The 12,751-nt window shown below is 42.3% G+C and overlaps 1 protein-coding gene and 1 long non-coding RNA gene across 8 annotated transcripts in view; one reads left to right on the top strand and one right to left on the bottom strand.

Moving 5' to 3' along the window:
• Nucleotides 1–12,751, top strand: part of CEP112 (centrosomal protein 112) — a 220,573-nt gene that overhangs the window by 158,383 nt on the left and 49,439 nt on the right. For 4 of the 5 annotated variants that reach the window (XR_014004693.1, XM_081181284.1, XM_081181281.1 and 1 more), the window contains one exon: nt 11,438–11,500. The exons of the other annotated variant lie outside the window; for it this stretch is intronic. Coding sequence is in view for 3 of the 4 variants with exons in the window: in XM_081181284.1 (XP_081037410.1) it covers nt 11,438–11,500 (63 nt within the window). In the remaining variant the exon portion in view is untranslated. The remainder of the gene's footprint in view (nt 1–11,437; nt 11,501–12,751) is intronic. 5 annotated transcript variants of the gene reach the window in all.
• The window catches only part of LOC308580234, a 75,183-nt gene continuing 73,953 nt past the window's right edge, over nt 11,522–12,751 (bottom strand). For all 3 annotated transcript variants that reach the window (XR_014004728.1, XR_014004729.1, XR_014004730.1), the window contains one exon: nt 11,522–12,523. This is a non-coding gene — a long non-coding RNA (uncharacterized lncRNA). The remainder of the gene's footprint in view (nt 12,524–12,751) is intronic.

The following is a 12,751-nucleotide window of genomic DNA, read 5'->3' as shown; positions in this document are numbered from 1 at the left end:
TTCCCTTTCTCGGCAATTGAATAGTTCTAACCAGAATGTTGGATTTGTCCTGCGATGATGTTTACTTCAAAGCTATGCAACAGAGCATTGAAGTGAAAAGAAAGTGGCAGGCTTCCAGCCAACTTCCATTTCCCTGGGATTCTTGCTAGATTAGGCGGACCTTGTCTGATCCACCCAGTAAGACACTTGTTAATGCAAGAACGCATATGCAGAATCAGTTAACACAGGTTGGCAATGGCTTGAACTATGAAGAAGTTCTGAGTGTGCATTTTTCCTTTGTAAATTTAAATTGGTGGACCACAGGGATTCTAAAGGCCAGGGAAGACTGATGTCAGGCCAGTCCTGATTTAGAGTACATGTTTCAGAAAATCGTTTTCTTCTTCCTTTGTCTCACCCTGACTTGAGAAATGTAAAAGATTTTAAGGATGGTGGGAATGGCTGCAAAACCAGGAGTTGCGTAATTTGATGCTTTTAGGCCTACACAGTCTTTTAATGTGGAAAAAAACCCCCAAAGTGTTCCAAAATGACTTGCAGCTGCAGAACATGTCAGGGAATAAAAACCACCTTCATTAAATGGGTGAGAAAGAATTATAATTGTTTTGAAGTCTTTATGATCAGCCTGCATATGTTTCATTGTAATACGATACTAAAGTGCCTCAATTACGATTTGTATATTTTGGTGCCAGAAGGTTTTTTTCCCCTTATGCTAAATTACTAAGTTCTGTCAGCTGTTGGGCTGTCATACAGAGATACAGTAAATCACATTATATTTTGTCATGGATTACACAGAGAAATATATTTGGAAATAGAGATCAAAGTACTTTTACAATCACATTTGAGTATAGGAAGGATGTTTAACTTGTATAACATCTGATTTAGGTGAAACTGTTGCCATTCTGGTGTGAATTTGAAATAAATTGGAGTGTGTGTGTGAGTGAGTGAGTGAATTGGAGTGTCTTTGTGTGTGTAATATATATGAATGGAAGACAAATCCTGAAAACTGTTTTCTTTTTGATATTTAGTCTGGAGAAGTTAATTCTGACCTAAAGCTGCAAACTGAGTACAGATAAACAATGAAATACTGAAAAACTAGAGTCTCCAAAAAGTCTTATTTATGTTTTTAATTGCATTCATGATTGAGCAATACATTCCATTCTACTTTTAATTGGGATTTTGCTGGACTTGCATATGATTAGTCATTGGTTTGGTAATGCTTTCTGGCTTTGTGAAGTTGCACTATTTTTCTTTTTTGAAGCTTTTGTTCTATTTAAAACTATTTAAAGTAATCCAGTGTAATCTTACTAAGGAACATTGATTACTTCATATCATGGATTTTGGCTGTACTTCAGAAAACAGCAGGAGATTTTGCATGACTTATCAAAGACATTTATTAAATTATTAGAGCACACGCACACACCCTTTTGTTAACATTTATATTTCATAAAGTCTTTCCCACAAAACTCAGCACTATTTTTTTGCACTAATCACACTGATTTCTTCTTAACCATTAGCATCTTTGCAGTTTGGTTTGCAATTAATTCACAGTTTCAACTTCAAAAGAAGCTCTTCCGTAGGCTTCTACAAAACGGTTTGCCTTTATTCATTTTCTTGTTACTTCTCCCCTGTCTCAGAATGAACCTATGTCTGGGTGCATGCAGAACATCAGCAGTTTGGAGACTGAGCAGATTGGCTCAAATAGGGGTAGGGAATACACCATTGGTCCAGTATGCCAAAACCTCTCCATACACATATCTGTGGGCCAAGTTTGACAGATGGGTGAGGCTGCCCTATCATCACCTTCCATCACAATGGCATCACATGATCCACTAGCGAAAAAGGTGAGCAGTGCTTCCTGAGCACTGACTGTCAGCTGATTGTCATCATGGGGGAAGACCTGTCCTTCCCATATCCAGGATAGCATTAAAATTTGGGAGTTTTGCTATTGACTTTGATAGCAACAGGACTTACATATTTGCAAAAGTATTTCTAAACTGCTGATTCATAAAATGCCAGGGCGGGGTGAAATACCATTAAAAAATAAAAATAAGGTGACCGGCTAATCAAAAATAAAGAGCTGCAAAGGCCTGCTGGCATGAAAAGGTCTTCAAGAGACAGTTGAAAGTCAAAGCAAGGGTGCCTGCCAAATGTCTGCTAGAAGAGTATTCCGCAGAATGGGGCTGGCAGTACTAAATGCCTGAGGCCAGCTAGGCCTCTGTAACACGCAGGACAATTAAAACCTCACCTCTGAATGATCTCAGTGATGTAAGGGCTCGGGCAGTCCTTAAGGGCTCAAGTTTTTCAGGACTTTGTACAAGAAGAACCTTGAACCTGCCCTGGCAGTGTATGAGCGGCCAGGGCAGATGTTTTAGTAGAGTAGTTACATGCTATCTTTTGAGACCATGTCTTATCTCTGATCCTTTTTAGGATATATGGTAGAATTAGCCATTCTTGGAGTAATTTTCTTGACATGAGTCAAAACTATTCAGTGCTCCCCCCCCCCTTTTTTCGTATAGGAGACTTCTGTAAGGAAGTTTTTTAATTATTATTTTTAGAATATGGACCCATTTACATTAGCCCTTTGATGTGCAGTTCTTTGCTATACATCAGAGAACTGTTGCTTCTTCCCTGGAGCAAGTCTTCCTTCTGTAGTTCCCTCCCTGTCTTTTAAAAGTATGCTTATATTTTTGCTCAGCTAATTAGAGAATATTAACTCATATAGAACGATTGCCTTACCATTGTGCTTTTTAAAATATTGTTAAATTTTATTTCATTGTTTAACTGGCTGAAGCCTGTTCTTTGAAAAATGCATTGTGGAAAACATACTCATAATGTGCTTACTGGAATTGAAGGAAGCCATTCACATATAAACTCCATAAGGAAAGAGGCCAGAGGTATTTGGGGGTGGGGTGGGGGATTAGATCATTTCTGAAAATGTGACCGAGTTATTAATTCTTTATTATTTTACTGAGTGCTACATTTGCTTGTGAAAAATCATCCCATTTAGAAACTTGATAACTAAACTACAGATCCTGCCTTTTGTATTAGTCTTCAGTCCATTTCTGTGGAGCAATTGAGTCATCACATCCATGAGAACATACTGAGGTTCTAGAAAATCAACCTGTTCATCATTAAAAAGTTATGACTTCATGTTTACTTATCCTTAAAATAAGGGTTAAAATGTGAGACATGTAATACTAAGTTAAAGTCCCTTACAGGTGTACTAGCAATGCTAGTGGAATGGCTTGCATAAAGAAGATGTAGGAAGCCAGCTTGGTTCTTCTGGCTAGCTGCACAATATATTATTGCAGGCCTAATACACAACCAGTTGCACAAGCTTCCATTATTCTTGCCCTCTCACTGGCACATCAGCCCATGCACTGGCGGTCAGATAGTGTTGAATGCAGACCAAGTAATAGGGACAACTCAGGAACATGGATTTTGGCAACTAGTGGGCAGTATGGGGTTGCCATATTTCAAAAAGTAAAATTCCTGACACCTGCAGAAGTATTGAACTTTTTAAGAAACCCACCAGTTGTTTAGCTTTTGGGGGGAGCAGACCCAAATTTGGGGAAACCTACCCCCAAAATAGTGTTTTTGAACTGTTTCCACTGTTTTTCCCCATCACGTTGCCATACATCCGGGTTTTCCCTGACATTTTGCCGAGTCGGCAAAATTCCTCCCAGACACCATTTTTACAGCTAGTACCATCCATGTATAAAATACTTGGTACAATTTACAATGTATAGAATACCACTGAAGCCCAAAAGAGAGGCCTCCACCTCAAAGAGCTTACGGTCTAGATGTGGGCAATGAAGAAGACAATAAAGGAAGAATGGATAGAGAGGGACAAGGATAACAAGGAAAGGAGGGGGGACACAGACAGACAGACAGACAGACAGACAGACATTTAGGTTTTAGGTCAGTTGCTGAATCAGTCTGCTTGGGTGTTCTGGTTGCCACTGATGTGCTCCACTGATGTGGTGTCAGGGACTGGGCAGAGGAATAATAATAATAATAATAATAATAATAATAATAATAATAATAATAATAATTTTTATTTATACCCCGCCCTCCCCAGCCAAGGCCGGGCTCAGGGCGGCTAACAAGCAATAATAAAAACAAATTAAATGAATACAACTAAAAACAAGATTAAAATACAACATTAAAATATTGAAACATTGAAATATTAAAATGCAGCCTCATCACAGGAGGAGAAAGGAAAAAGGAAAAAGAGGGAGGGGGAGGGAATCAAATTGGCTCCAAGCCAAGGCCAGGCGGAACAACTCTATCTTACAGGTCCTGTGGAAAGAAATCAGATCCTGCAGGGCCCTGGTCTCATGAGGCAGAGCGTTCCACCAGGCCGGAGCCAGTGTTGAAAAGGCCCTGGCTCTGGTTGAAGCTAATCTAACTTCCTTAGGGCCCAGGACCACTAGGGTGTTGCTATTTATGGACCTTGAGGCTCTCCGTGGGGCATACCGGGAGAGGCGGTCCCGTAGGTACGAGGATCCTAGGCCGTGAAGGGCTTTAAAGGTCAAAACCAGCACCTTAAATCTGACCCTGTACTCCACTGGGAGCCAGTGCAGCTGGAAAAGCACTGGGTGAATATGCTCCCATGGCAGAGACCCCGTGAGGAGCCTTGCTGCTGCATTCTGCACCCGCTGGAGTTTCTGGGACAGCTTCAAGGGCAGCCCCGCATAGAGCGAATTACACTAGTCAAGCCTGGAGGTGACTGTCGCATGGATCACTGTGGCCAGGTCGGAGACCGCCTCCCCCTTCTGAACCTTCCAGGGAGGAGGAAGAGAAACACAGTATAGATTTACAACAGGGGTTTGAGGAAGGTAGCAGCTCAGAGGCAGATGAAGGGAAAGGTTGGGAAATCATAGGAGAGTCAGAGCAACACCTGGCTGACGTGTCATTAGAAAGCATTCCAGGGAACGGACACACACACACACAGAGAGAGAGAGAGAGAGAGAGAGAGAGAGAGAGAGAGAGAGAGAGAGAGAGAGAACCTGGTGAGCCTTGAAAGTAGAAGAGCAAAGAGCTCAAAGACAGAGGGCACGTAGCACCACCCTTAGAAGTGACGAATGAGGAAGTGGGAGAGACAGGGGGTGGAGATTCACTAGGGCAAGGCCATTATCCAAGAGGCTGTGTTCTATAGCCTCTGTCTATAATTACTGAATAATAATTAAAATAGGATGGTAAGAATCCTTCCCTTGTCTTTATACTTTCCTGGGCCACCATCCAGGAGCCGCTGACAGCCTCCTAACATGTGGACACTAGATACGTACATCTCTATCAAATCAAGTATGAGAGAGGGCTTCATCGGTAGAGACCTTGATCTAGTGCTGCCCCCCTGATTCATGGGTATTTTGTCGTCATGTTGACTGCCCTTATTTGGATGTTGGTGAGTGCAGACAAGAGTGGTTTATGGACCAGGTTGAGAGCTGTTATTCACAAGTGCATCTGGATAAGATTTGCTCTGAAACGTGCTGGGCCAAACAAACCTTTTCCTGTACACCTTAAGGCCTCCATTTTTTCTTTCAGTGCCTTCTCGGTTGTTTTCCCCCTTGTCATTGTGTATGGACCAGAAATCATTGACTAAAGTGCATTCTGGTGAGTTAAACAAGCCTACCTTATGGTTTGAAGTGGGCTTGTTTGCTCACTTGAGAGCCTTTTAAACCAAAATCTCTGGTTCGTATTTGCCAGGGTTCATAAAAAAATGAAATGAAATGTTTCAGAAGTTCTTCTGCCAGCCATGGGGAAGGAGGAGAGGTGTGCAAGCATTTCAGCATTAGGTGTCGGTCAGCCCAATATTTTCCTTCCCTTGATTTCTCTGCCTGAGGTTGAATAGTACCAGGACAGGAAGGGAGAACAGTGGTACCTTTTCATTACTGTGTGAGATGCCTGCTGGTATTCTTGTGACATCTTCTAGATTGATGTCAGTGCATACCTCTGGTTGGACTTGTACCTGAGGCTGCCTTTCTAGATGCTTTGCCAAACTGCTTTCCAAAGTTTCAATGGATTGCAAAGGTGATTCATTTATCAGTGAGTCGCAACTAGAAATATTTATTAAAGATTTGTTTTAGCAATGGCTTTTATGTTAAATGAGAATTGGGAAACTCAGTTGCTCATGTTTCCTGTTGCTTCAGACATTGTGCTTGTTTTAAATAACTTATGGCTTCCGTCAATCAATACTTATTGGCTATTGATAACACTTAGGTAAGGAACAGTGCTTGCCTCTCCTTCAAAACGCATGAGATAATAGCATGCCATGTGCCCCACAGTAACTGGGCAATACAGGGTGAGCTAAGGACATAATCATAAACACAGAGATTTGATGCCTATGTGGACTTCAGAGCTATAATACTTTAGAGAGACAGCTGCTCTGGCAAACTATGAGCCATTATGTTTTTGCCAAAACCAAACCCATTTGTCATTTCCGTTCTCCTCGTGGCTGCTCATCAAGGTATTTAGGAATGAAAACTTTCACTTAGGCAGCAGCCAGCTGCAGAGCTCATTCATTCAGGGAAACCACAACCCAGTGTTTATGATGTCAGAACTGATCACTGTATAAGCAATTGTTTGTAGTGTCACAAACACGGGCCCACAGCTCTGCTGAGTGAGTCAGACAAGAGGAAAGGAATGCTTCAAAAGTTCTCTTTACAAGACAAATATCTGTTAATCATCACTTTTGATCCGCTTAAGGAAGTTTAACATGGTTTTACCAGCAAGTAGTGTGTTTTCTGAAGAGTAGAGCTGGTGTTAAATTGTAGTGTATCTGTTAAGATATTACTGAAAAGAAAGCAGATAATACAGCCTTCATTAGCACAGTATGAAGGCCTTAAAAGATAGCACTGTACATCCTTTTGATCTAATTCCAGCTAACTGTTATCATTCAGGCTTTGGCTGTACATGGTGCAGCTTACAATATGGATATAATTAGTACAGAATGCTGACATATAAACGAACTGCATACCTGTAGCAGCTTTTCATCACTGGTAGAACGACAAGTGCATCAATTACACATCTCCCCACAACACTGGCACCCCTGCTTAAACACTTGCCCCTGTATTTAACTCATGGAACTTGATTTTAAAATGTTCAGACCTTATTGATGTCAATAGAATGTTCTTCCAAGGAAGCATGGGTATTACCAGAGCCTAATTGGATAAAAATAGGGACGCAGGTGGCGCTGTGGGTTAAACCACAGAGCCTAGGACTTGCCGATCAGAAGGTCAGCGGTTTGAATCCCCGCAACGGGGTGAGCTCCCGTTGCTCGGTCCCTGCTCCTGCCAACCTAGCAGTTCGAAAGCACGTCAAAGTGCAAGTAGATAAATAGGTACCGCTCCTGCGGGAAGGTAAACGGTGTTTCCGTGCGCTGCTCTGGTTCGCCAGAAGCGGCTTAGTCATGCTGGCCACATGACCCGGAAGCTGTACGCCGGCTCCCTCAGCCAATAAAGCAAGATGAGCACCGCAACCCCAGAGTGGGCCACGACTGGACCTAATGGTCAGGGGTCCCTTTACCTTTACCTTTAATTGGATAAAAGGGAAATCTTTCAGAAACAAGGTTTAAAATATAAGGGGAATTTGACTATTTAAAAACAAAAAGTAGGATCGGATAGGATCTAGTTTCACCATGACTTACACAATTTCATTTTCTCAATTAACAAGTTCAGCCAGATGTAAAATAGCAGTTTCATAAGGCACCATGAAACTGGTCGTAGAGACTATTGGGCTCTGTGGGTCCCTCTAATAAGAAATGAGTTGGAACACAATGAACACTCCTTGGCTTTCGGACTTCTCTTTCCTTCTCATTCTTGGTTCTGAAATAGCATATAAAGGTAAAGGTAAAGGTACCCCTGCCCGTACGGGCCAGTCGTGTCCGACTCTAGGGTTGTGCGCTCATCTCGCTCTAGAGGCCGTGAGCTGGCGCCGTCCGAAGACACTTCCGGGTCACGTGGCCAGCGTGACGAAGCTGCAGCTGGCGAGCCAGCGCAGCACACACGGAAACGCCGTTTACCTTCCCGCTGGTAAGCGGTACCTATTTATCTACTTGCACTTAAAAGTGCTTTTGAACTGCTAGGTGGGCAGGAGCTGGGACCAAACGACGGGAGCTCACCCCGCCACGGGGATTCGAACCGCCGACCATACGATTGGCAAGTCCTAGGCACTGAGGTTTTACCCACAGCGCCACCCTCGTCCCGGGAAATAGCATATACCGTATGTCAAAACTGTAGTTACCATTTAATGCATAAGTAGCTTTTGGGTTGCATACCAAAAAGCTTTTGGTGTATAGGCCAAAGTTCTAAAACAGTGCAGAAAATGCACAGAATGCAGAATTGCATCTCTGCTTTCATTAAAAAAAAACCAAGTTTCTAGCCCATGTGGTTGCAAAGATATGCTGAAGAAATTCAGGCAATTCTTGTGGTAAAACGACAACGCTAAAGGGGGAACAAAGTTTTCCAGTAGTCTAGGGTGGGGCTTACCCTGCATAGCTGCTGTCCCTCCCCATCACTAGTCAAACTAGAATGATTCATGGGGAGATAATGCACATTTGTTTGCTAGCAGAGTTTGCAGAATTGAATAACTTTGGCAAATTATTTCATTCAGAATGTACACAATGTTAGTCAGAGTAAGTTGCATACAAACAAAATACTAAAACAGGAGTTTTGTCTTCCATGGCAGGAGGTACACATTCAGCTGAGTATCACTTCTTTTTGTGAGTTCTAGAAAGTTCTAAAACTGCTCTGGGGATTGGGGATTGTTACAGATACTAGCCAATTAGTGCTATACACAGTAGGCTTCTACTGCACAGTCACAGGACTGGTTTTCTGTTAGCTGGACGCTGCAGAGAATTGCTTGTCTGATCAGAATGCCATGTGTGTAATTCCAGAGTGGCCTCATCAGACAAATAATTTTTTCATTTGATGACACCATAGCTTTCCCCTATATAATAAGGCCCTCAAAATCTATTCCTGTTTACACAGTTCTGCCTTTGAGCGCCCAGGCTTGAGCCTGGGGTATTTATTTACATGCCACAATATATATCATGCCCTCATGGGGCCTGCAAGACAGCTTGTAACACCAATTACAACAATATACGATCCATGTTACAATACAGACTAAGAAAAAAAAAACAAGCAAAACAACCAACAACCAGAAGCCAGATATAAAAATCATAGAGATGAGGAGAGAAACCAAACAAAAATAGTTTTAGCAGCACCCAAGAGCTCCCTACCCTTTATCTTTCTAGGCAGCGTACAGAACAGATGCTAGTTTCCACAAATTTGGTGGCAGTGTTGCGTTGAATGATCATTACTGCCTTTGCATTGTAATGGCAGCTGTACTGCCATTCTCTCTGGTCAAACGGGTTTGGGGTGGAGTTTATGTGTGTTTTCCCCCAGTGTTTTCTCAGTGAATGCTTACTGTCATGGGTAGCAAACTTTACATGAGCATGGATGCTGTGGGTGTCTAGAAGGGCTTGGTGCTGCACCATTCTTGAAGCTAAACTGCTTGTGGATGGGGTTGGTGATCATTGGGAACACTTAAGAGGGTGATATAAGTGCAGTGGTACCTCGGTTTTCGGAAGCCGAATGTTCTGGTTTTCAAACACTGAAAACCCAGAAGTAAATGCTTCCGTTTTCGAAGGCACCTTGGAAGTCAAATGGCTTCCACTGCCATTTCTTCCAATTTTCTCCATTGACTTCGCAGACCGCCCTTTGCGCCTCAGTTGTCGAACGTTTTGGAAGTCAAATGGTCTTCCGGAGTATCACTGTATAACAAAAATGACTCCATCCATTTCACCCCCTACACTGCTTGCAGTCTAATTTGGTCAGTTTTACATATATATTTTTGAATACTAGAAGGACTGGGGGGAGTATTATTGTGTTTTTATATTTGTTGGAGTGGCTGGGGCAACCCAGGCAGGTGGGCGGGGTATTCTTATTCTGTCAAAGCCACTAGGCTTTAGTCCTCAAAGCAACACTCCTCCTCCACTGTTAGATTTCTATAATTTCTGTATAGAGCTAGTCCCACAGCAACTGCAAGCTGTACATCTTTTTCACTGCTCCACACACACAAAAATAATTGAAAAAATGCATAGAGTCTTTGTATATACATGACCCAGTTTTACTCTGCCCAATGTTGAAGAGACTCTTTGGGCCCTAGCTCTGCCCTTGATCACCTGTGGGTGGTCTGCAGTACCTGCACAGTGTTCTTTTGGCATCAGAGGAGTTCATTGCTGGCACAGGCTACGTTATTTTCTTTTTTATATTTAGTTCAGAGAGAAGTTAATTCTGACCCACAGCTGCAGAATTGAGCTCTAAAGTTGAGCTCATAGCTTTAGCCACAGAGTCAGTTCTTTTCACTGCTTGCTTTTTCTAATGCTTTTCTCGAAACTCAGTGGGCGTTGTCCAGAGCTTCTTGTCCCCTTTCATAAAAACATTCCACATCAGCACAATGATTGTCTGTGGTGTGCTGTGCCTAGTGCCTGCCTGCTCCGTAATGGAACAGAGGAGCCCATGCATCCGAGCTGTTGGAGCACAGCCACTGTGCTGTGTCACCTACAAACATTTACTTAGAACGTATGGCTTTGCCATTCTGCATCCAGAAACATGAGAACACTGGGCAAATTACTTGGGTGTAATTAGTTCTGAGAGATGTCTTTTTGGAACCGGTTATTAAAAGAAATCTATATTTCAAAATTGTGGCCCAAGTAGGCTGGGGAAAAGGGGAGGTAGAGAAAATTTACGTGGTGTTTTTTGCATGTGTGTGGTGAATTTCAGGAACTGAATTCAGGAATTGCATGTGATATCAAAAGCAGCAACGAACCCCCTCTTTCCAGATTGCTTTTTGGCTTATGAATATGATATGAAAGATAAGGGGGGTGGTCAAAGGGAAGCCAAGTGGTTCCATAGTGTATTGGATTTTTACTTCAACGGCCGCCAGCTTTCAGTAAAAAAAGGTGTAAGAATATGACAAAAGGAACTTGCAGGCATCAGCTGGCATACAAAATCATAGAGTATGCATCACATTGTACCCTCACAGCCTCCAGTGGAGCTTATGGGTTTTTTCCTTCCCTTTTTTCTTCTCACAGAGATGAAGTCATCCTGATAAACTCTGTTTCTCCCCCTGTCTTTTTTTAATCCACAGAGTCCTTTATGTTTCTCTAATAATTGGCAGCAGAGGTACTATTCTCCTCCCCCCCCCCCCCCGCCTTTCAAGTGATGAATAGTTGGCTGTAGATCAAAGACAAGCCCTAGCGGTTTTTTGGCTGCCACAAAAGGGCGTTGGAATTGGCAGAGATCCCAGCTGCTTAGTGATAGGCATGTAGACGAGGTGCCAGGCAATAGGGGTCAGTGGCAAAATGTCTGTACACGTTCTTCATCTGAGATAATCTGGTTTCCTTTTTGTGTGTGTGTATGCGTGTGTATTTCAGGCCAACAGCAGGTTGAAGCAGATTGAAAAGGAATACAGTCAGAAGTTTGCCAAATCTTCACAGGTAGGAAACATCAAAAAAAAAAACAAAAAAAAACCCCTACTTTTACAAAACTTGGGTTTTTATTATTGGGTTGTTGTTTTTCCCTTTTCTTTCAGTTTTAAAAATGAAAATAGAAATAAGGCAGACTTGCTTCTGTTCTTGCAGTGTTAGTATGTAAACCCAGCTCCAGTTGTTCCCATGTTGTTTTGTACTTTGTTGATGAATACTTTTTGCCCTTTTTGGGGGGAGAGTAAGTGAATCAATGCTCTGCTCTATATCACTCAGGAAAGGCTCATACAGCTTCCTTGCTGGGTGATACAGGAAATGGTTGAACAAGGAACTATTGCGACCTGGTTTGCTTTATGCATGAACTGATTGGAATTTCAGAGGTGGTTGCTTGAAATATAATCTTACATATGATGCAAAGTGGCCTAGATGCTACTGAATCATAAAACATATCCTATCCATTCCTTTTCTTCTTCTTTTTTTTTAGAAAAATGTTTAGGGTTACTCTCATTTTCCACTCATATTGAAGTACTCCCCCTTAGTGAGGCCAAACTTAGATTCACAAAATATTTAGGGGTATGCGTCCCCATGCACACACACCCTCCCGAAAAAAAGCACTGATCCTACCTACCCACTTCTCTAATAGGAGCTATAGCAAGAAAAGAGACCCTTGGGAGGAATTCTGCCTAAAGACTGCTAATACTCCTAACTCCAAAACTTGGCGTGAAAATGGCGCAGCAATAAGAACCTAACTTGGCTGAACTGACAGCCTGTAGGACTGACTTAATGATCCACAAGCAGGAACTTCTCTAGCTTTCTGCTGAAACAGCTGGCTGGAGTCCTTCCTGGGCAGCAGATTTTCATCAGCCCTTTTTTTTTTTTTTTTTTTTTTGGAGCAAATCCACTGACTGGGAAGAATATCAGTCTCTCATTGTAAGCAGCGGGTCTTGTTCTGGGGAACTGGGCAGTGTTCTTGGTGATATCTGTTCAGAAATATTTCAGCAAAGCAAGTTCCTCCAAGACGTGGAAATGGAGCACCTACTGAGAGCCAAAACGCAAGGTCCAAATAATTTTATAAATAAATTAATCAGTGACTTCACCAAGGATGGGATTCAAACTGTACAAGCAGTTTCTATACATATCCTGGAGAACGAGTGGACATATTCTTAGCCTGTGTGTTTCTATTTTCTTTTAATCTGAGGAGGCTGTTGTAAGGGTTTGTACACGTATCACAGCCTTTTAGGTCACATTATTGGCACAGAGACC

This window comes from Podarcis bocagei (genome assembly GCF_964188305.1).
Source record: "Podarcis bocagei genome assembly, chromosome: 2".
NCBI classification, from domain to species: Eukaryota; Metazoa; Chordata; class Lepidosauria; order Squamata; family Lacertidae; genus Podarcis; species Podarcis bocagei.
This window is presented reverse-complemented; position numbering and strand designations above follow the sequence as displayed.